The sequence below is a fragment of the Barbatula barbatula genome (assembly GCF_947034865.1).
Source record: "Barbatula barbatula genome assembly, chromosome: 18".
NCBI lineage: Eukaryota > Metazoa > Chordata > Actinopteri > Cypriniformes > Nemacheilidae > Barbatula > Barbatula barbatula.
In genome coordinates, this window is record NC_136781.1 from 708910 (window position 1) to 734916 (window position 26007).

The window sequence follows — 26007 nt, forward strand, 5'->3', positions numbered from 1 at the left end:
GGGGAGAGGAGCTTGATGTTTTTAATTAAAGATTACAGATGCAAATAATTACAATAAATGATGTGCACGGATGAATCATTTATAATAATCACTGCAACACTGTGTAAAACACTTCGAATTTTCCTGTTTGATTGCATGGTGACTTTAAAACGCCTAGTAAAAAATTTAATTGCTTAATTTGTGAAACAATCGCGCTGTTTGTTTCTTGGCCTCCAAGCCGTGCATTACAATCCTTTAATTTTAATGTTTAGGTAGAAAGGATAACACTATAAACCCTGATTGTAAATGCAAACATTCAGTTATAAACACTAAAGAACCCAACAGAAGGCCTCAAGTTCTCCTTCACAACTCCTTCATGGTGGAACATTGCGGTCCGGTCTCTCATGTTGGGGTTACGATGTTCTATGCATTATAAGTTTATGTTTACTGTTGTTTTACTGTCAAATATAATGATATGAGTATGTTTATGCTGTGCTGGGTTTTTGTCTTGAAAACTAGTTGGCAGGAGTGTGAAACGAGAGCTTTGAGGAATGCGGAAGCTGAGTTTCAAATAACGTGTGTGTGTGTGTGTGCGTAAATCGCATTTTCCGGCAGGACGGCTATTTTCAAAATGTTTTGCAGGGAACCAACGGTTGGGGGAGAATGGAGTCAGATTAACATGTCCCGAGGTGATTGGTTCCAGAGCATTGAACGCCCGCCCAAGGAAGGGGAGGAGCCTGAAGAGAGAATCGACGTCACATATATTATAAATATCTGTAACCCGGAAGTGTGTTTTTCAGTTGTTCGCTCATATATATGTTGAGCTGGAAAGAAGCTTTTACATCTGATAATAAATTCTACTTAAACCTATTGGGAAAAACTGTCTCTTTGACTTTTCTTCAAATTTTTGAACATGCAGGACTGAAGCGAAAAAGTCCGTCACTCACAACCTTCAAAAAACTACTTAAAACCTCTTCTGTGAATACTTGACAGACAAAATAAAATAAAAAAAGCACACTAACCTTCTTTCTCTCAACATATTATAACATATATTGTTCTAGCGTTTGTTGAAACTGGTTACTTTGTGTTAGCATCTATTGTACTATTGCTCTTTTATGACATATTGCTAATGTCTTGTAATGATGTAAATGTCATGTCAAATAAATGAACAGCTCTCAACTGACTTGATGGTAGATTTACAGCACTGGGACACTACTCACGCGTTCCTGGAGCTTTATTTCTTAGACATTGTTCATCTTGACTGCGTCTTAATCATATTTTATGTGCATCTGAAAATGTGGAAGAAGAACAGATTATTATTAAGGCAATGCATTAGAGTTTATGACCACGAGACTTGTGTAAGAAAGATGAAAATTACTCATTCTTCACAAGCTTGCATCGAGCACTTGGAATCATGTGAATGAATCACGTGATCACAGACTCAAAAGCCGCTGTTTTAAACACATTGGGCCTCATTCATGAAACACGAGCAGAACTTTGTTTGTGTAAAATGTTCGTATTTTCTAAATGTTAGTTTGTACGAAAGAAATGTACACCTGCTCCATACCACGTGGCGTAAAACCGCACGTAACGTTCTGTATTCTTTTAGACAAACTGGTGACACTACATTTTGATGCAATGTGTATCATAATTATATTTATATTTTTTATCATTTGTAACTTTGAGTTAAACGCGTGAGCTCGTCACTGTCCTGTTTTACACATCAGTCCAATCACGGCGGAGAAGAGGCGGGACAAACACTACATTGACCAACCATAATAAACACCAATAGAGAAGTTATATTAGCAGTTAATGCATTTTAAAATTAAGTTATTTTCTTAAGATAAGATAGTAACAGGTAGACTAACTCTTGCGGATATTCTAAATCACAGCAACCAACTCAACTCCGAAATAACGCGCAATGCCTCCAAAGCGTTCTCAAGCGCCACCAGCTGGTCATTTTCAGAAGCGCACCAGGTTTTATTATTTTAAAGCACAATGTTTTGTTGTTGTCGTTGGTCTACGCAAATAAATCTAAACCCTTTAAAGCTTCGAATGTGACATACGTTCATATGTGTCTGCTTGTGACCAGACCGTGATACGGAGTTTAAGTTTCGGCTGTTAACGTCATCGGGTAACGCACGCACGCACGCACGCGCACACACACATAGATCAGGTTCGCGGCTTCAATACATAGAGAGGGAGATAATAAGAACAGAAAAAAGAAGAAAAACATGAAAACATTAGATATTGGGCTTTAAAAAATATGTTTTATTCCATTATAATGATTAAATTGAATTGCCATGTGTGTGATCACGTGAGAAGGGCATTTTCCGGGTACACCGTAAACTTTCGTTCGTTTCGTGCATGAGTTTTATCACTAAGGAGTCCTGCAGATTTAATGACGGCCTTATGAGAAACAGGTACGAACCTAATAGGGCTTTATTAAAACAATCTTATAAAAAAGTTTTTTGTCAGAAGTGGGATTCGAACCCACGCCTCCAGGGGAGACTACGACCTGAACGTAGCGCCTTAGACCGCTCGGCCATCCTGACTGATGGCGTATAGTAGCATATCCCATTTTGATTGGTTTGTTGTAAGGTGGGCCTGGCGGGGAGAGCTACAGTCTTACCTCTTTTTTGTTGCTTACGTCACATGGTGTTGTTGAGAGTTAATTTAATTAACTTAATAAATTAATCTAAGGAGTGAGTTCATTCGGTGCACCTGAAACTGCCGAGATGCGGGAATCCATTCAGCGCGAGCATCAAGACAGATGGCTAGCAGGACTCTGTTTGTCAAATTGATGTTGAAACGGTGGACATTTCATTTTTTCAGTGCAAATTCGTGCATTTGAATGGATGCAGCAGAAAATACCAGCAAGTTTAACATTATCATGGAAAAATATCAAATGTGGTTTGATAATCAAAGACAAAGATTCATCTTTTGTGCTGAATAAATGTATTTTTTAAGTCCCCCTAGGTAAGATTAGTATTCTTTATATGTTAATTGTTTAAAAGAGGCATATCGAACAAAAGCAAAATATTTATATTCTTTGTTGATGGATTTTGGTTTCACGGTGTGATTTTTACAGCATTTCTTTCTTTTCTTATTTTATCTTCTCAATTTATTTTGTTTGTTTATGTAACATACTATACGTGGGAATTCATGGTATTCAATTCATCAATGTTCTTATTGTCTTTTTGTTGTTAATCCTAAATCATAATAGAAAAAAATCATTAATTTATTAATTTTATTAAATGCATAGCTTTAATACATAATCAAAAGGAAATACAAGCAAAAACACATATTTGAGGGCAAATCCGGCCTACATACAGACCAGAGTACTATTACAGAGTACTGTGTCTATCAGGAAATATAATATCTACTGCTCTTATATATACTTATATGTACATTATTCATCAATATAATCTTGAACTAAGAGTACGGTATTGCACTTGATATGATATGAAACAGCGCCCACTATTGACCATAATATCAGACTCACACGCAAACAGCACTCTTGCCATCTTAAACTATACGCGTGAGGATCATAATATTTGATGTAAGATCATGACAACAGTGACATCTGTACTGATATTTACCCTGCATAGATTTGTGCTAGAGGTTCTTAATCGTTTTCTCATTATTAAAGGTTGTGAGATCGATATCTACAACTGCAATAGAGTGCAAAGTGTGTATAAATGTACATTTCAATTATAGATGGGCAAGGAACGGCACAGAATTTGTCCAGTATGAATATCCCTGCCTAAAGTTTTTGAGAGATGCTGTACACTGTACTTACTGAAATATTTGGATATTCATGTTACAAATCTTGTTGTAAATCGAGTTCTATAACACAGTTGTTTGAAATGCCCGATTTGTTTTTAAATATCACAACAAATAAATACATTTCATCTTTATAAATTAGATTTATCATTATGATACAGAATATTTGATGACAAATGTCCCTAAAATTTGATTTATTTAATTTGATATAAAGTGTCTGGAATCCTAATGATATGTGTTGCCGTACATTATATTCAAACTATTTCAGACGGATGTTGTTGGTCTGAAATGACTTTGCATTGCTAAATTGTGCGAAAAAATAAAACATGAGTGAGAAAAAAGGAAGAATGTGGTATTCAAAGATTGGCAGCTTTTTGCAGATTATAGTGACTAAGACATGCAGGACCGGGTATGTGAACAGAACTAGTAACAGCTGTCAGATGGGGTAAGTGCATAGTCAGAAACTTAAAGATGATCTTAAAGATGAAGTCTTTAGTGCCCCCAGCTGGCCAGAAACTGGGTTTTCCCAATATTCATTTAGCTCATCTTCCACCGTTCAACACCACACAGAGTCTCATCACACAGAACCGTTAGTCGAGACAGAAGATGAAGTTGCACCATGTGTACACTCTTCAGCAATGGCTTATATTCATCTTTAAACGTTCATGGAGGATTGTTGCGTGGTCAGCGTGTGTGGAAAGGCTGTGGGTTGAGTTTTTCACTGAGTTTCTGGATGAGAAGAGAAAGCTCCTCTGTAGCCTGTGATTTCTCCTCCAAGAGTTCGTATCGCAGACTGGAGATATCTTGCTTTATCTCCTTCAGCTCACCTACGGAAGAGACATCAATATATTTTATACAAAATAGTCACATTGCCCCACTGACAAGCATTAACATATCATTATAACCAGTCCTTCAAAACCTATCCAAATGTAAGGAATGGGCATTTTGCCCAGTCATCCCATCCACCAGGGGGTCGTTCTCCCATTATGGAATATGGAGGCGCTCACTCTTCACACACTTCCTGTTGGATCCCTATTTAACCCTTGCCTGTACAATGTATACTTTGTGAAGTATACTGAGCGTTCATGCCATTTGCTATGTTGAATAAGTACCTATCGGCAGTTAAAACAGTACGTTCTACGTTGTATATAGTGGGAGAAGTATGAATACATTTCGGACATGTGCCATGTTTTATGATCTTGTGACCCGTATGCTCTTTGACCTGTGACGTATTAACAACAACCTACATGTGAGAGTTGATAAAACCTTAAAGTTTTCCACTTTATTTATTTGATTTACTTTGAAATCTCACCGTTCCTGAGCTCCCGTCGCATTGGATTCAATTGGATTGGATTCAATTTATTGTCATTACACACATACAAGTACAGTGCAACGTGGGATAGATAAGTGTCCATCTGATCCAAACTCAAGAATCTGAGGGGGATTAGTGGACCGTCCGGGTATTTCTCGCCTACTGTTTTTTGCATACTGAGGTTTTGGACATACTATTCATTCTCATTTTCGACCTAATGTATAGTATGGAATGAGGCGATTTCGGACACAGCCGTTGTCTTGTCACTATTCCATGCTATGATCATTGCCTGTTTGTTGGATTACCCTTTTTTCTTGTTTGCCAGTTTGGACTGCTTATTTGGATTTATGACCTCTGCCTGTTTTTTGATGTTCCTTTTGCCTGCCGTTTTGTGATTTGTGAACTTCTGAATTGGATTCCTACACTTCTGTGTCCCGCTCATCACACAGAAACATATCAGTCACTCAAAAATGAGAAAGAGACTAAAGAACGCTTGCAAATTTACATTAAATAATACCATTTATAGAATGTGAATTATGGTAACACTTTTCTTAAAGGATACATGAATAATGCTTTATAAAAGTAGGTTTAATGCATTAACAATGCCTTGTTATGCACCTTATAATGCATCGTGATGTCTCATGAATAATTGTAACTACAGTTAATACATTAAAACACTTATTTTAAATTTATTTACAACAAAACTTTAGTGGTAGTAAGAGATTAGTTTTGAGCAGGATTGAATGAGTGTCCTTGCGAGTCACCTTCATTCACTTCATCATTCTCTTTGTCCACTTGAGCTTTCAGTACGTAACGCTTGATGAGGCGCTTCATGATTTGCTGCGTGCAGAAAGAGCAGAAGTAGATCAGAGATGAACTGATAAACGCTAAATCAGCAGTCATTCATCATATGAGAGAGAGAGAGAGAGAGAGAGAGAGACAGAGAGAGAGAGACAAAGAGAGAGACAGAGAGACAGAGAGAGAGAGAGACAGAGAGAGAGAGAGAGACAGAGAGAGAGAGAGACAAAGAGAGACAGAGAGAGAGAGAGACAGAGAGAGAGAGACAAAGAGAGAGACAGAGAGAGAGAGAGAGAGAGAGAGAGACAGAGAGAGAGACAGAGAGAGAGACAGAGAGACAGAGAGAGACAGAGAGAGAGAGAGAGACAGAGAGAGACAGAGAGAGAGACAGAGAGACAGAGAGAGACAGAGAGAGAGAGAGAGACAAAGAGAGAGACAGAGAGAGAGAGAGAGAGACAGAGAGAGAGAGAGAGACAGAGAGAGAGAGACAAAGAGAGACAGAGAGAGAGAGAGAGAGAGACAGAGAGAGAGACAGAGAGAGAGACAGAGAGACAGAGAGAGACAGAGAGAGAGACAGAGAGAGACAGAGAGAGAGAGAGAGAGAGAGAGACAGAGAGACAGAGAGAGAGAGAGAGACACAGAGAGAGAGAGACAGAGAGAGAGACAGAGAGAGAGACAGAGAGACAGACAGAGAGACAGAGAGAGACAGAGAGAGAGAGAGAGAGAGACAGAGAGAGAGAGAGAGAGAGACACAGAGAGAGAGAGACAGAGAGAGAGACAGAGAGAGAGACAGAGAGAGAGACAGAGAGAGAGACAGAGAGAGAGAGAGAGAGAGAGAGACAGAGACAGAGAGAGACAGAGAGACAGAGAGAGAGATAGAGAGAGAGAGAGAGAGAGAGAGAGAGAGAGACAGAGAGACAGAGAGACAGAGAGACAGAGACAGAGAGACAGAGAGAGAGACAGAGACAGAGAGAGAGACAGAGACAGAGACAGAGAGAGAGAGAGAGAGAGAGAGAGAGAGAGAGAGAGAGATATGGTGGTCTTGCCTGATAGCGTGTAGGTTGATTTAAGATACTGTTAAAGCTGTGAGACTCTGGTATCTTTAGACTGGATTGAGTGAAGAGATTGAGCTGCAAGAACAGACAAATAGTGATTATTGATTGATAAATAGTGATGACATCATTGAAACGCTCAATACAACTATATGTTTTTATACTTTATAGTTAAAAAGTATATTTTATAAAAAATTGTTGGTTAAACTTAAAACAATAAGTTACCTGCTTGCTTTAAGTTAACTAATATTTTTAAATTGAATTAAGAAAAAAACTAAATTGTTTTTTAAAGTGCTGGAACAAAAGATCCGAAAACTGTTTGTGATATGATGTGATGTGCTGTGTTGAACATACACATCCCACCGGCTGGTACGTATTCCAGGTTTCATGACATGAGGGTGAGTACATGAGTGAATTTAGTGAAGTATGCCTCTAAACACTTTCCTGACGACCACACGTCTCCTTCTAAATGTGTCACGACAAAAAGAAACAACAACAGCATGTTTCTTCTGTTTCCCTCAACATGTGTTTCATTGACATGAGCCCACGGGGAGAATCCGAGTGAATTAGACGGAGGTCGAACACGAGCCACAGATGAATCACAATAACGCAGTTATTCTTGTGTTGTGTGTGCTCGCTGCCTGAAGGAGATTATTAAGCGATATTTGTCCTGAGTACAGTAGAATCATCTCTCAAGCCTTCAACAAATACTCAGCCTTCCTCACACTGGATTTAAACGTCATCGATTGTCATTCTGCAGGCTAAACGAGAACAGAACTAGAAGTCTTTTCTTAGGAAACGCTTAGAACAGGGCGTGCAGGGGAAACGTCAATAAGCTAATGATGTAGAGAGCTCATGACGGCTCTTTATTGCACAGATGGATCTTTCTGGCTGGAATAAAAGAGTCTGATGGCGAACGAGGCCAGATCGATGGGAAATGAATTGTGTCAGTAATGGAGTATCACACAGAGAACGCGGAGAACACCACACGCTCATATTAACAAACGACTTGATATGTACATACTCTGGACTTGGAGTTGTCCATTCCCATCTCCACGTTTTTCTTCAGACGGCGTCTGCGACAGCGGAGCAGGTTGATCAGTCTTCTGATACACCGATAGAAAGACTTGGGGGTGGGAACAATGCTGAAGGGAGGAGGGAGAGTTTTGCCGTTGTCAAAGTATGAGAGCCAGAGTTTGGACCGAGCGAACTTCCACTCCACATCTGCATCATCCTACGGAATCCATAACATACAGAAGAGATCAGACAACAGCGATGAGAGAGAGAGTTACGGCAGCACACTGGAATTTACTCACGTTTACCATAGTTAATGCGAAAGGTTACTCAAATAATTTGAGACATTTTATATTTTGTGGGATGTTTGTTCTTAAGTTAAACTCGTCACAAGTTTGGGGTTTGTTTGATGACTTTGTATTAGATGTCTGGATTCCTAAAATAGAGGCAAATACTATTTTAATCTTTAGCGTACCTTCACTTTTTTTTGCATACCTACACTTCTCACATGTTGCCGGTACTGCCACTCCAAGTCAAAGCGGCATCGTATGGGTGATTAATAACGTCCCACTACAGGGAGGGTGCGTTTATGCTCCGTTCCAGACAACTGGGATTTTGTACATTCCCACCTCAAATACAGAAATAAATGTCTGGAACGACACTCAAGTCGGACATGGGACCTCTGAACTCTCAGATCGAACAACTCGACCTTGACACGTTATGTTACGATCCAAGATGCTTCCTGTCTGTAATGAGATTAGAGCGGCGCTACCCAATTTCAAAATGTTGACCAATCAAAAAGGCGGAATTCCAGCCAATGAAATTACAGAGGGCAAGTAGCATTTCAGCCAATCGAATTGAAGAAGACCTACAGTGACTTGACCGTCTGGAGGCGGGCGCTCATGATGGCTGTGCAGTGCAAGGCAAACAAAACAAAGCCAACGCTTTACAATAAAAATGACAAATGGTAAGATTCAGAGATGCAAACTTCTTATCCTTTGAGAATTCTGCGTTTTTTAATTATATCTTGTACCAGCATTATGTACAAAAAATATCAAATGAGAGTAACATCACCTATATTCTCTCATATATTAAATAATCGTCTCATCACAATTATTTGACAAAATCATAATTATTTCAGATAACCGCAATCACTTCGAGTCCTTATAAAACAGGGATGATCGACAGCATCTGCTGCATTTTACACCCACCGTCCTTTAGCTACGACATTTCTTTTTGTGTTGATTTGTTTTTGTAATTCCAGATTTTCTGCATGTACACAGCAAGAAGACATCATCCTCATATGTCAGTTTTAGTGCTCAAGACAGTTATTTACATTTCTGAAGGACACATTTTCTTCATTGAATAAATTAATTGTCATTAATCGTTACATTGTCAAAGCCTTAAAACTGACAATTAATCACCATAATCGCAATTATTTAATAGACAATTAATTGTCAGCCAAATGACTTCATCGTGAAGTCGTCTCACCTCGATCTCCTGATAGGAGCTGTTTATCATGGCGATCAACATGTTGAGCAGAACCACCACCATGGTGACGTTATAAATGCCGTATAGCACATAGCCAATGTTCTCGATAAATTTATGATCGTATTTCAGAACCACAGAGGACACTTCAGACAGTCCGAATATAGACCAGAACAGAGTCTTAAAACTCTCCTCAACCCTGCGAAGAGAAAAAGAAACAGAAAGAAAAGAAGTCCGTCTGTCAATGTTTTGAATGCATCATTATTACCATCGCTCAAACATCGAGAGTGAACCTAAACTTCATGATCATGCACATTCGTACTTTTCCAAACGATCTATTTGGTGGGCGATGAAAAAAACTAATACACAGGAAATCTGTACACACCTGAAAACTCATCAACCGTTACTCATTATGTTGCGTTTATTGTTTTCTCTTACAGTAAAATGTCAAATGCTCCTTCATTTTGTAAGTTGTTTTTTCTGCTAAATGAATAATGATCACGCGGAAGTGTACACTTGCTTTGTTATTTCTTGATCATCTTGATATGATGCCAACAGAGACTGTGAGAGCCAGAACAGTGTTTTTTACGGCTAGTCAGCACAAATGTAAATATCTATTTCACATTGAAATGCACAGTGCAATAACTTTAAAAAACATCCGCCGATGGCAAGTCGTTCTGTTATTTCATCTCTACAACACACAGTCTTTAACCCTGCAGGCAAAACAATGATGAGATTAAATCTTCTGGGAAATAGTAAACCTTTCGAAAACCAAGAAAAGATGAGAGTGTGAAATTACTTTACACCGGCGATGAAAACACAAATCTTATGTTTACACATTCACATCACACACAGGAAAACCTTGAAGTTCTGCGGCACGCACACGCACACAACATCAGCAAGTGTGTCAGGGCCGGTCAGATACTCACGTGGTGAATGCGGGGTTAACCTTCGCCCCCAGATAGTAAGAATACAGGATGAACATGCCGATCATGAATGCGAGGAAGACCATGATGAAGAGGACCATGAACTTGAAGATGTCCTTCACCGTTCGTCCCAGAGAGATCTGGAGCGGACCGAAGCTCTCGTTTGCCGGGAGGATGTAAGCGATACGAGAGAAGCTCAGGACCACCGCGATGGCGTACAGACCCTCTGATATCAGCTGAGGATCTGACGGAAGCCACTTATCTCTCGCTGAGAGAAATAAAATCATTAGTGTACACAGAGATACAGTCAGAAGTGTTTTGTCTCCAGATTTCCTCTCACCGTATGTGAAATATTTGATGTCTGGAGGAAGCGTGACCAGCGAGAGGTCTGCGACGTGGATCTTCTCGTCCACATACTCCTGAGCTTTCATGGCCTGCAGGAAGGCGAAGAACCGGGCGGTGAACGCAGCGATGAAGATCGACAGCATTCCAAAATCCAGAACGTTCCAGAGCTGCGTGATGTATTCCCTCAGACCCTCCGTCCAGAGTTCCTTACACTCCGACCACATCATTCCTACAGTGCAGTAAAAAGGATCAAAAGGCGAATACAATGACTTCACATTTGAATTACGCATTAATGAGAACGGAATGCTAAAATAGTTTCTATAAGCAAATACAATCTTATGGTTTTGGGATCAAATGACTTGAACGCGCTCGTAGTTCAAGTGTCAGATCAATAAAATCATTATTATTACTGTGACTGATAAACTTATTAAGTTTGTTTCATAATGATCAGTGTTGGGCAAGTTTTCTGAAAATGTAATGAATTACTGGTTACTAATAACATATTCAATAGTGTATTTAGATTACTGTACAAATGACGCTCTCCTAAACGTATTTAATTACATATTAATAATTACTTTCTATATTAACCGTAGTTAAGTGATTCAAGGATAGACATGAAATGGCTCTTTTAGTGTAGCCGGTTTATTTCAATGAGAGAGAGAGAGAGAGAGAGAGAGAGAGCGAGAGAGAGCGAGAGAGAGCGAGAGAGAGAGAGAGCGAGAGAGAGCGAGAGAGAGAGAGAGCGAGAGAGAGCGAGAGAGAGAGAGAGCGATAGAGAGCGCGATAGAGAGAGAGAGCGATAGAGAGAGAGAGCGATAGAGAGAGAGAGCGATAGAGAGAGAGAGCGATAGAGAGAGAGAGCGATAGAGAGAGAGAGCGATAGAGATAGAGACAGAGAGACAGAGAGACAGAGAGACAGAGAGACAGAGAGACAGAGAGCGATAGAGATAGAGATAGAGAGAGCGATAGAGATAGAGATAGAGATAGAGAGACAGGGAGACAGAGAGACAGGGAGACAGAGAGACAGAGACAGAGACAGAGACAGAGAGAGAGGGAAGTAAAGAGAGACAGAGAGAGAGAGAGAGAGAGAGAGAGAGGGGGAAGTAAAGAGAGAGAGACTTAAAATGAGAACAAGGGTGTGAGTGTAAAAGACAAGAGCCGGAGGAGAAGTGAGTCTGAGTGACAGATGAGAAAATTATAATTTAAAGAGGCGCCTCAGCAAATTCATTGAACTTGATTTCAGTGAACTTATTTCATTTGACATCTACGTTAAAAGAACACAAATCTAAGTCATGAAACAGATTGAATCCCGGATGAACTACTGTCAATATATTCCAGGCTGACAGTCAGTTTCAGCTGTAAAAGAGAGAGAGAGAGAGAGAGAGAGAGAGAGAGAGAGAGAAGTAAAGAGAGAGCACACACACAAACTCTATAAATGAAACAGAAAGCTTTGAAACCGAACCTTATTTAGACTGAAGCAGAATATTCATTTTTGGGTGAATTATCACTTCAAATGGAGTTATCTACTCATTTACTGTCAGGAACGTGGTGGAAGAACCCAATTGCAGGCAGCAGATGAAGGGGTTAACAGCTATACTAGGAACGAGAGGGGCGGGGCCAAATGACGAGACTGGAGAGAACGCACATTATGTCCTGATTGACAATAATATGTTTCTCTCCACATAAAACACTTGGGTCTGTCATGACTCTGCCCCTAGACCAGAAAATCAAGACAAGAGAAGGCAGAATCATGACAATTTACAAAGTCAAAACTAACTGCGTCTAATAGAGCAAATGTGTGTTTCTGTAGCTCATGACTCTATATGACTCTATATTCAATTAAAGTTACAAGAGGTCCGGTATTTATATTTTCTTCCAAACGGAGGTCCGGACAATATGTTTTTTTGTTAAATAAATAAATCAATTTAGCCCAATTGGATATTCTGTATTTTTAGGCCATTTATTTCATATTTTAATATATGTATGTATAGCCTCTGTGTCTTTAGGGAAACGGCCTCTTAATAGGAGTCTGATAATTAATATTTGTAAATCAAAAACTACTGACAACATGCAAACAGCAAATGTAATGTAACAATTAAAATGTTATTTAACAATCAAAATCATAAACAAAAAACAAAGCTACGTACTAAATTAGCCTTTCATGCCATTCTCACCTTATCACTTTCATACCAGAACTACTTCTATCTTTAAATAGTTTCCAGATTAAAACGTTTTTAACCTGCTTGTGAAAACCCAGCAAAAGTCCTTCATCTTACAGACTATTCTGTGAAAATATAACAACATCTTCAATATTGAGTGAATAAGCAATGCTTGAAATGAATCTTTGATGCTTTTTATAATAATCAATTTGATTTAGCGGCAAAAGATCAATAAATGTTCCTGAGAGCGCGTGTGATGTGATTCTCTGTTGTGAAGTCGCGCGGCTCAATTTAAACAACCAAAATAGTTAATAGTTTTAAATGGTTTATTAGGGTTTATTAACTTAATTTTTTTACAGTTTTACAGTTTCCATGTCTCACGATCTCAACTGTTATCTTTCCCTGTATGTCCTCCACTGTCCTGTATTAAACAGCGTCTCTCCTGTTGTGCGTGATGAACTTGGTCCTGCAAGATGGCGGCGCACCCGCTACAAAACCTATACAAAGGCGTTGTTTCTTTTAAAGGGTCACACTAATCTGGTTTACTATATCATTTCTAATTGAAGAGGAAACCTATTTAATAAGTAATGTTAACTTGACTGGATGGATCATTTCTCTTTACAATGTAATTAACTTTAAAACAAACATTGTGTTTCTTATTAAGTGACCGAAAGCTTCATTGATCTCTGTGTGCTGGAGTAAAGAACTCTATTTCTGCTCTTCACTCCTAAACAGAAATCAAATAAACGACTGTTTTCATTTGAACTTTCAGTGAAAGTTACCTGCTACCCAGATCATGATGAGGATTTCTGTCCATGCGAACTGAGTGGTTTTGACTCTGTAGATCTGAAGCGGATGATCTGTCACGGTTACGTTGGGAAGGGTGGTTATGCCTTCGAAGCGGTCAGATGCGTTGAACACCAGCAGACACAGAAAGAAGATGAAAGATGCAGCGTGGGCAACAAACTTCATGAACGGACTCTGCAGGATTTTTCCAAGCTGGGGAAAAATACGAATGATGCATTTTATAATTTTGAACAAAAGACTCGCTTTGCGGATGGCTCACATCTGGCAGATTTAAGAAAAAAGGTGACCCTGCTGAAAAACCCCAAAAGAAACCAAACAGAAACCATCACAGAAATTCGAACACCATTACAACCATTTAAGCTTTTCCATTAAAACCATTACAAAAATCCTTTTTGTAGTGTGTTTTGGCCATTATAGAATTGAACACCCCACCAATAGAATCCATTACATATCAGTAGACACCATTGCAGTTTCAATTAAAACCAATACAAATCCCTTTAAAACCATTACAATTCTTTAATGGTTTCTATTGTTTTTTAGGGTAGGGTAACAAATGGTTTTAATGGAAACTTTAATTGTGTCTGTAATGGATTCTATTGGTGTGATATTAAAGCCTACTGTTACAATGGCCAAAACACACTACAAAAATGGTTTTGTAGTGGTTTTAATGGAAAACGCCATTGGGTTGTAATGGTATTCTAATGGAATTTCTGTGATGGTTTCTATTGGGTTTCTATGTTTTTTTCAGCAGGGTTGGGTATGGACTGCAGTTCAAATCCACATTTCACACATTTGTCTGAGGATTTATTCAAACAACAGACCTTCACATCTGGCGGTCAGTGAATGTCAATGGAGTTCAGATGAAGAAGTCAATAGATACGGCCATCAATATAATGTACCGGGTTAAAATCACCAGCCGCAGCAGATCTTCAACATACATTCTTCATTAAAGAATGACACTGGATTGACAGATTCTTACATACATATCACATACAGTAATGTGAAGGAATGACAGTATTTAGCATGAACTGGGTTTCAATGTCAAACATTTTAGGAGTGTCTTACCCTACTGCACGGGGCGAACCAATAGCCCACAGCGAGCAGCGGAAGCCCCAGAGCCACGACCAGCACCACCAGAAACTTGGCTGCGATGCTCTGCTCCCGAAGACCAGACAGATTCTCATACCAGATCGTCAATAACTGCTGCTGACAGTTCGGATGAGCTACAAACTGAAACAACAACAGAGATGTATAGCTTCATTTCATTTAATACAACAAACACAAATCCATTCGAGAGTTAGAGGTCCTATAAGCAATGACTCGGAGAAACTCACTGTGTTCTTTATGTTGGATTAATGTTGAATGGTTTAAAAGCATAAACACTGAAACATGATGACCTAGGTTTTTCCCAAGTTTACTCATGACGTCACCATTACAAAAACCATCAAGACATCACGGTCTACATATGTGTGCCGTGCGGTGGCGTTTTGTGGAAACAATCTTGAGACGGCATCTGGGGCGGATTGGGACTTAAAATCTGCCATTCTTGACCAAAAATGTCCCTCCGTCCATTCCATCGGCTGAACGAATGAATGTTGATAATTATTTTCTAACCAACACTTGAAGTCTGAAAAGTTTACTTTAAACTCTATAACCGTTTACTTTTCTTGCACATACTGGATGAGCTGTTTAGTTCAGCCCGCTGGGACGGGGTTGAAAAGCATGTGTTGCTTTAAATAAGATCAAATCTTTTTTAAATACTGGGGGAAGTAGATCTTTTGATTTGTTTCAGCACCTAAAACAAATGAAACCATTTTTGTAAGCATAATCATTATGGTTGACATCATCTTTAATGTACAACCCCTGTTACTCACAATTCATAACAAACTATTCACTAAATGAATGGTTTTTACCTATCAGAGAAGCAACACGTGTTTTCTGGGTCTGTGGAAGGAATGAAAAGAGCATCGAGCTCCTGTGTGTTCTGTATTAAGGTTTTGGGTTAATGAACACGAATCCTGAGGGAATAAAAGGTGTTCATTTCACGTCTGTCCTATAAAATCCTTCCCGGCTGATTTACGAGCTCCAGAATAAATGACTTACATGCACATAATTATGTGAAAGAACGTGAATTAAGAAAAAGAGAACAGCTATGAATAACAATCCACAATTCTATTACTGAGAGAGAGAGAGAGAGAGAGAATAACATCTTTAGGAATGAGGGCAGTCTGTTACATGTAACCTATAAGTAACATATTTAACATTTATATGACATTAGTGTTGTCACATTAAAAAAATACATTTGAATAATCTTTTATCAACACAAAGAACCTCTTATGACTCTTAACTGTTAACACAATAATATCATGTTTACCATCTCTATCACCCATGACTGTCAACAGTAACTTTCAAAGCAGAAAAGTTTGTGATCATTACATCAAATGGAACACGCTGAGGGCAGACACTTCGTCTAAATAACAGAGTCTAAAGAGTTTTTAATCCCGTCAGAAATCTCCCCAGACATTAGTGTAATTCACTAAACCTGTGGCTGTTTCCCTCATCATCATTACACCGCATCAGGCCGGCGGCTGTCCATCCGCTCTCATCATTTATAAACAGATGCTTCAGGGTCACCGCGAGATTCCCTGGAATAAGATTTGCTTTCTGAAACCATCCGTCTCATCGCTACAAACCTGACAGTGTCAAAACTCCTTCTTTTCTCAAAATGTGAATGTCAGCAGCGTAAGTGCTGAAGTGAGAGTTTTGTGTTAAATGGATGATGGACGACTCGCTCGCACGGTCGCGTGACAGATTGAGGAGTACGGGAGATTTATTAATGCAATGGACAATAATATATCGCCTGTGGATGACAATTTAACCCAGAACAGAGCTGAACAAACTCTTATTTACTGCTCATGCTGTAAGTCTACAGTGTACTGAACACCACACAACAGATTTATGATCAATCAATGTTTTGAGATTATTAAAAGACAAGAATCAAAACACTCTTATCTAGATAAAATGTTCTTTATTACTTTAAAGAAACGGCTCTTTAAGTCACCGTGCAATTTAAAATGATAATACTATTTTTCTTTCACAGCATTGCAGTGATTATTATATACGATTTGTCAATGCACGTCATTATTTTTACACAATTCATTTAGGTTTCCTGCATCTCAGTGGTAAGAGCATTGCATAAACAACGCAAGGTTGTGTTTTGGATCTCAGGGGATTTCAGATACCTTTGTATAAATGTATAGGATAATGTAATGTAAGTCGCTTTGGATAAAAGCGTCTGCCAAATGCCTAAAATGTAAATTTAGTAAAATGCATTTGACCCACACCCCACTATCCAATCAATTAGGGGAGAGCGACACGAAGTCCCGCCCTACTTTATTTTGTTCAAATTTCAGAAGCCATTTCAGTCGGATGTGTGTCACGATAGGGAAAAGAAGACAACCGTGTTTCATGGTGACTTTAAGAAGCTTTATCTAAAAATGATTCAATAGTGAAATATCTTCTGTAGCATTTTTATTTGTCAGAATGTAGTTTTGTGTTAAAGGTTGTGATCAAAACCCTGTAACCCCAAATAACCTTGAATCACGCAGCTCATTGACGACTGATGTGTTTTCTACGTGATCAGACTTATGATTTTCACATAGTGAAACAGGTGAGAAATGAAATAATGACACTGGGAGAAGCTCTTTAACCCGGCGTGTACATCACTAACACAACCAATCGATCATTACAGCAAACATGAAAAGCATCATATTAACAACAAGAACAGTAGCGGCAGTTCTGCGCCGACAAACACATCTCACATTATCTTCAATAAATGTAAAAAAGTGAATTTCTTCAACTCACATTCTAATTATTCTGAAAAATCTATCAAGAGAAACTCAGCTGGTTTAACAGCTTCCAGAATAATTTCACGGCTCAGAGGTTTTAACTGCAGTACAGAGAGCTATGATTTCAAGCTTCCATAAAAAAATAAAGTCACACATGACATTTCTCCTAGAAACCGATGAGATTAAATGCAGAACAAATGCAGACATTTGCGTCTCAGATATTTGTCATAAGAAAAAGAGTCCTAAATGTCACAGATGTGTCTGCATTATAGAGTTTGAGAAGAGATGTCAACACTCGTCTGCAATCAAAAGTCAATAAGATTGAAGATGCACGCAAACATTTCTCTTCAAATTGACTCAAATCAACATAAAAAAGCAATAACGTTCTCCTCGATGGTTCATTTTCCTGAAATGGCACTAAGTCCAGCCACTAGAGCATTTCACAGAGATTAAGGTAAATCATTTGCATCCTCACTGCATGCTTACCACTTTAAATTCAACAGGCGGCCAACCGAGTGCACTTCTCAGATATGTAACTGTGACGTGAAAAATAAATCACACTTGCCATTAAATTCATCATCGTAATGTGGTTGACTCTTAACTCATTTCCTAAAACAACCACAGGTCTGAACTCCACCCTCCGCCCCAATGAAAATCTAATCTTTAAATGGCACTTGATGTCGGGGCGGCTGTGTTATGGATGCTCAGCGTTGGCTCGTGTTAGTCTGATTAACGCTTCATGGGATTACGTCCTCCAGTTACCGGGAGGCGGCGTCTGTGGAACTGTCTACCCGCTGATTAAACAAAAATAAGTGGGTTTAGAGGATTAGTCACACTTTCATGACGACACCAGTGATTTATTACTGCCCTTTTATCTCTCTCTCTCTCTCTCTCTCTCTCTCTCTCTCTCTCTCTCTCTCTATGCTCGGCATAAAACTAAAGGCATTCTTCACAAATCCAAGCAGATATTTGATGTTTTATTGAAGTTATATTAATACTTTTATTTGTCAGTTTTGGAGGAAATATTTTTTTATTTTGTCATTGAATGATTTATTGTTTTAATATACTTTATTTTGTTTTTATTTGATTAGTTTTTTCTTTACTTTCCACTTAATCATTTTCAACGTACACATTTTTTAACGTTTAAGGCTTTCAAAAAATCTTAAGGTCGTCATTAATAGTATTTGATTTATTTTGTACATTTTATATTAATTAACAGAAATAGTTTTAAATTCCCCCACACAGATTCATTCATTCAGCTTTGGACAATCTCACCTCATGCATGTTGTTGTGAAGTGAATTGTGTACAATAAACATATAAGCAGTCACATACTGGTACTGGGGTAAGACATAAGATAATAAGACATTATTCAGACACATTTGAAAAATAGGTTTGAAAAACACTTTAGAATAAAGATTTATTTGTTAACAATTAAATGCATTAGCTAACATAAACTAACAACAATTAATCTTATTTCATGTCAATTTCAGCATTTTCGAATACATGTTTAAAATCCAAAGTTGTATCTGTTTACATTAGTAAATGCCCCATGAACTAACATGAATTTTTCTATTGACATTAAATAACATTAGCAAGGATAAATAAATGCTGAAACCCTGTATCGTTCATTTGTTAGTTACTAATGTTAAGAAATACCTTAATAAAAACCCTTATTGTAAAGTGTTACCGAAACAAAATAACAGATAGCTCGAATCTCATGATGTGGAGGACACTTGCCTTCTTAACCTCATATTTAATGGCCAGTTTGACTCTGCTGAGCAGCGAGCGAAGATGTTGACCTTCCTCCAGCTCCGCTGAGATATCTCCATTCAGAATGGCCTCCACCTCCTCAGTGTCTCTGCACAGGTCCAGAACACCAACCACAAAATCCTTACACTGCATAGATAACCTTCTGTAGTCATTCTGTGAGAACGAAAGAAAAAACTAAATAACCTACAGTCTCCATTTGAATAAAAAAGACACTATGGGCTCAGAAAAACATATTGAGCTTCAACAGGATTTGATGTAATTCTGATTCACTAATGTTATATTCTATCAATAGATGTGTGTTGTGTATTGTGAAAACACATGAAGAGTCACACATGGAGGTGTAAAATTGTGGAGATAAAATCGTAACTTTGATGAGAAATGTTCGAGTTCATATTGAGATCTTCAATCATATTGACTTTTGATTGCAGACGAGACAAATCTGAGCTCAGTTTCACACATTGTTGACATCTCTTCTCAAACTGTAAGGACTTTAAGAGAAACATCTGAGACACATATGAGACTAAAGCAAAAGTTTCCATTCGCTCTTCATTTAATCTCAATGATGTCTTGAAGATTTGTCGTATAGGTTGCAGTAACCGTAAAAAGCATTTAGACCATAAAACAAATGTTCAGCATGCCATCATTTGTACAAAATTCATGAAATGAAAAACAACAGACAACATGATGTCATGGTGTTTAACTATAGACACATATGCTGTTAATACATCTTGTGATTTCTAAATCTTTTCATAATTGAGTCATGAATCCTCACGTCATTCCAAACCTGCATGACTGTCTTTCTTCAGCAGAACACAGAAGATATCAATGGTGTATATTAAAGATACTAACATGTAAATGAAGACAACGTTTCCTTGTTTACTTTTAGCAGTATTGTTAGTACACGGTTAATAATCCAACGCCGTGCACTACACCACAGGGTCTGTTTGACAGATGTCATATCAAGCAGATCTCCCAGCATGCACTGCTGTTGAGCTTCACACGCCATGCAGTGTACATTATTGTTCTCCACGTGGTTCTTTATATCATCTCAGATCACCGGAACGAGAACAAACCATCCAGCATGAGAGACAAAACATCACCGTTCGTATGTTTTATATATAAGAATCAGATAAAATCATCAATGTGTGATACTGACAAATACTGAAAGATGTGTTATGTGTGTGAATGTCACAAAAACAAAAGCATTGAATACAGTGAATTATATTTTGAATTGAGAAAATAAAGCATATTGGAACATTACAATCGTTGCAAGTTCCCTGTTATCAATATTCAATTTGGTTGGACTCTTTAAACATCAGATAATGTCATTTCTATTTCTTATTTAAAATAACTTATGTGTAAATACCAACCTGACCTCATAGGAATGTGCAGTATTCCAAATTTGAATGAGTTCGTAAGATGTAAAATATGAATTATCTTTGGAAACGTCAGGGGCGCGCAGGATAGATACAAATTGCCTTGTGTTGAAAATACTTGTATCATAGATTTTGCCCCATCAGTGTAACCAACTGGTAAAAAAAACATTTAGCAAAATAACATCATAATGGATCACTGATTTGCACAAACGAAGATATCAGTAAATCTAAAGTGAATCTCTGTCTCTACTGCTGAATACAGACAGGCATCTACAGTCCTTCTGCTGGAAATGAATGAAATTGCTGTGTGTAGTCAAACATATTTACCAGAAAGAAGAGCTGCGATGTCTCTTTATTACGGTTCTTTTTATCCTGTCAACAACGACAGCACATACAAACACACAAACACACACATGCAACAAAAGTTAAAATACGCTGTTTAAAATGGGGTTGTCATAAATTTAAAGTAAACGTAAATCTGATACTGAAAGCGTTTGGAGAGATGAAGGAAATTATAAGAAAAGCTGTTACTTAAAACAACATAAGATTTGTTTTAATGCTAAATGTCGAAAAATCCAGTTTAAGGTGGTTGCCACTGCTGGACGTTATCTAACAAAGACCATCTTTGTCTAGGAACTACAGTGTACGTTGCTTGTTTTAGTCCATAGTTGGGTCAAATATGGATTTTTGAGGTTAATTTGACCAGCGGTTGGGTTTGTCCATATTTTACTCAAGCGATTTTAGTCTGTACCAGTTGTTTGGCTTTACAGAGGACCCGCTGTTCCAAAGCACAGCAACCAGCTCAAACTTCATTTACCAGATAGGGTTTCATCGTAATGTTGAAATGAGCCAAAAACATACGTAGTAAACTCACTCATCAATGTGTTACCATCCTACCTTAAACTCCTTCTCGATATTGGCCAGCTTGGCGAGTTCATTGCTCAACTCCAGTGCGGTCAGTACGGGGTCTTCGCTGGAGAGGGAGAGGTACGCCGGACTCGCCAATCCACGGTACGCGTTGATCCGGGAGCGCGAGTGCCTGAACGAGTCTTTCCTTTGCTTCTCTGTGCAGTCGGCGCATTTGCAGAAGTAGTCATGCGGCCGTTCGATCCGAGCTCCCTTCATGAGCAGCATATGCACCACCTCGTACCTCTGACAGTGGGCGGCCAAGATGATGGGCGTAATGTCGGGCGAGAAGCGTGTGCCGTCCTCGTCGTACGAATAGAAGTCATCGTCTTGCAGCTCGCATGGACTCTGCGTCAGTCGTTCAATGCCGGCAAAGGACGGGTGGCTCAGCAGGGCCTCCACGATGCGCACGTAACCTTTGGAGATGGCCAGCAAGAGCGCATCCCCGACGCGGGCCAGGTTGTCTCTCCGCAGGAGCAGCTCGGTGACCTCCAGGTGCTCGTTGCCAACTGCCAGCTGCAGCCCGTTCTGACCCATGAAATCGACGCAGTTGACGTTAAGCGTGGAGGATTCTTCCAGCATCTTCCGGACCACCGGGATGTTACCGTACTCCGCCGCGTCCAGGAAGCGCTCCTCCTCTGCTGTCAGACTGCTGCCGCGGGCGTTAAACATGAACGCAGGGCCGCGGACTGCCTGGCGACGACCTTTCTCTCGCTGCAGGGTCATCCTGCGATGGGGAAACGTGTCTTTACTGCAAGCAAACAAAACAATTACGATTCATTTCACACTGTGTAAACAATCAGACCCCCTGACCCCATCATTGCATCGAAGAAAAAACTTACTGTATGGCTTCTAATCAAATCAGTTCAGTTTATGTCTATAGCACGTACAAAAACAGAGGTTAAGCTGAACTAAAGTGCTGTACAACTAAATAATAAAAGAAAGATAAAAAAACATTCATCCAGGTGAAACGGCCTCGATGACTGGTTGGCTATATCTTGATTCCTTGACAAACTTCCAACAGGTCGACTCTCTGACTGAGAGTTGGATGTGAGGAATATAATTTGGGACGTCCTCCTGGAGGGTTTGAAATGGAGAAGGTGGTGTAGGGTGAAGGCTCCTGTTGATGGTGAGATCGCCCTCTGGTTTTTAATAGCTTTTTAATGAAATGTGACAGATGCCACACTCAGACAACAGGTGGGGGTCTCAATGGAGTCTGATTCATCCTGCCTCATATTTATTTAGTACTTCAGTGGCAATGCTGTGTAAAAAATGGGCAATAAAGTAAAATACGGACATTTTCTAGCTTAAATGAAAGGCGGCAGATGGCACTAGGGACCGGGGGAACATGACTCTCTCAAACATGGGTAAAACTGAGGATTAATCAGGATTTTCCACTTTGTACATAAGCCTTAGTGGTGGTCGGACATGATATTGGAGAGAGGCGGAGCAAAGAGGAGATACAAAGATGCAGGGTATGTGGAAAATACTACGTTTTTTTACCTACAAAATGAGATAACTTTGATTAAAAGATTGATTAAAAGAAAAATATGTTTTTAACATGTTTTTGTGTGTTTTATTGTGTTTGTTATCTGTATTTTTGTTGTTGTTATGGCTCAAATCAAAACAAACCAACTGCAGTTTGATTGATATTAATGGGACTGCACAATAAAAAAACAGGATTTTCCGGAACTGGAAGTGTGATTGTATTAATTTCGGTAATTTGACGCATTTCCGAATGAAATGGAATTTCAAATGAGAAAAATAGTAGGCGTGGCTTTCGTCTTTCTCTGCGATTTGATTGGATGTATAAAAACAGCCGTTGCATTTTGAAATGTAAATGACAGCAGACTGACAGTTAAAGGGGAGGAGCTAACGGATGCTCCACCCAAGCCGTCTAACATACGTCACTTAAGATCCGAAATGACATGCTTTTGTATTTTTAACTAAAGATTATGAGGGCACACCAATTTCGATTGATAATCTATCTACAATAAACACTTTTTATGAAAAAATAGGAATTGCCATTTTTTATTTCACTGGGACTTTAACTTTACGAATTTCCCAATGATAAAACATGTGCATTTGCACAGTATATGTCTGTTGAATTTATAGTCTGAAGTGAGATGCTGCACTGCAAGGTTTATTTGAGTGGGAAAATTCATTTCACAGAGTCTGGAGAGCCTCTGAACACCCAGACATCCACATCACCAGAGGCCAGAAGCATTCAGCTAAAAATAATAATGAAAACACTTCTACCATGGCCTGACTAATGCTAAACCGAGCTTTACACATAGCAGTTCATATGTGTTTCAAGTGCAAAGCTTCATATTTACATGATGTACTGTATATATGATGATCTAGATGTACAAACAATGCTGACCAGAGACCAGAAATCACATTCAGGGAATGATGAACGAGAGCCAAGAAACCCAGAGCTGTGCCTTTTCCATTATTGTGAAAAATAGATCGATTGAAATAAATTATGCATCTCTGTGTTAATCAGGTGTAAAAGTGAATCTACTGCCTGATGTTATACACACGTGATGTGTGTTTAAGCCTGCGTGACCACACTTATCAATGCGCCATACAGACACACATTAACACAGCTGGACTATCTGTCATTCTACACAGAACAGCAAAGCAGAACGCCGGTAAAAAGGTCCATCAGTCACACAAATATGTTTGTTTTGACTCTGTAAAGACCCTTTTCTGCGCCCAGTTAATAATCAAATTTATCCTGAAAAGCACATTTCATGAATTCAGAACATGAAACAAGAAGTTGACAGGGTGTAGATATTCATTGCTCAAACAAATGTCTGTTATGAATTATGGCTACATGTTAAACGCTCTTTATAAAAGCATCTGCTACATGAATACATGAAAATAAATGCCTGGAATCATCAAGTTGCTTCTCCTATTGATCAGGCTTTAGATTTTTCATTTGATTTTGACCTTAGCAACCACACAGAAGAAACACCAAACACTCATTTTATTGCAGTATTTGGAAATGTGTTTCACAACATTTGAGTGACTTGAAATACTTTATAGTGTAAATATAAAAATCAATATAGTGGCGGTTTCCCCGACAGGGATTAGTTTAAACGAGGACTAGGCCTTAGTTTAATTATGAAATTTAAGTGATTTTAACAACATTACTTGTGTGCATTTTGGCACTGATGTATTTTACCATATATCCGTGCCGGGTTGTTATCAGTTTGGAAAGTTAGGATTTATTTTAGTCTACTAATCCCTGTCCAGGAAACCAGCTCATATAGTATATCTGATCTGAATCAAGTAAAAGATAAATGCTGTTAGACAGATGAATCGTGATTATTTATTTGACTAAATGCATGGCCCAAATAGCAAAGATATATATTACAACAAACACATGCAAACACATGAGAGTAGGGCTGCTGGATTATGACACAAAACATAATCGCGATTATTTTGGCAATATTGAGATCCTGATTATTAACGGTTACTCATTAACCTTTAAAACATCATAAAAATACCAAAAAACTTGCCTTTTAAACTCTGAATTTAACCGAAAAATTAATGCAAAGAAATAACCCTGCTGAACCACATTAAAGGAAAGGTGTGCGCTGTGGATTTATACTACAATACTATGGCACAATAATCGTTAACCTCGATTATTTTGTTTTTGTAATTGATGAAGGCCAAAATTTACGATTATGATTAATTTTCGATTAATTGCACAGCCCTACATGAGAGTGTGAAATACATGTTACCTACATGTAGAGTGTTGACCCCTGTATAAACACAAACGCCACCAGGTGGCGCATCTGTTTCCTCACGTCACAAAACATTAAAAACGAAAATATATAAACTATATGCTAATACATCATTAAGTATTTCACGCCACTTATCTACAATAATAAAAAAATGCTTAAGCAAAAGAAATTAGTAAATTAACTTAAATGCATATTTTCACATATTTTACAAATCATATGTGCGTGCTCATAAACATTATGCGCGTCATTGTAGCACATGCACAAGTTTTGTAAGAGTTGTTAAAAATAAACACTCACATGTTATGTCGGTAATATCCCGACGAGTCTTGGACTGTCCGGACGGATTTCAGGTGATGCGAGTCCACACCGCCGTTCTCCTCTTTCCAGCCCTGTTCGTCTTCATCTTCAGAGAACGAAACTCCTTTGCGAAATCTGGATCCTCTCGCTTTGGTGGACATACAGGCAGCGACTGTCAGAGCTGCTCCGGGACTCCAGTGATGCTCACTGCAGGTGATGCGGAGACTCCAGCATCAGCACCACTTTCAGCCGAGTGTGATGAGAACAGCAGGAGACAGAGAGCCCTGCCCACATACAGCAGCCTTCTCACAGCCCTCATCATTAACAAGACACGCACAGGTCATCATGGCAGCGCATTCGTTTGAGAGAGAGAGAGAGAGAGAGAGAG

At 38.8% G+C, this 26007-nt stretch overlaps 1 protein-coding gene across 1 annotated transcript; it reads right to left on the bottom strand.

Moving 5' to 3' along the window:
• Positions 1 to 3234: 3234 nt before the first annotated feature.
• Positions 3235 to 25780, bottom strand: trpc3 (transient receptor potential cation channel, subfamily C, member 3; the record flags this gene model as incomplete). Its single annotated transcript, XM_079479250.1, has 12 exons — positions 3235 to 4592; positions 5842 to 5917; positions 6922 to 7005; positions 7952 to 8161; positions 9433 to 9628; positions 10359 to 10623; positions 10696 to 10929; positions 13642 to 13858; positions 14732 to 14896; positions 19253 to 19438; positions 21559 to 22318; positions 25620 to 25780. The coding sequence occupies 12 exons, from the start codon at positions 25778 to 25780 to the stop codon at positions 4450 to 4452; spliced, it is 2697 nt and encodes an 898-aa protein (XP_079335376.1). The 3' UTR covers positions 3235 to 4449.
• Between the last annotated feature and the right edge of the window lie 227 nt (positions 25781 to 26007).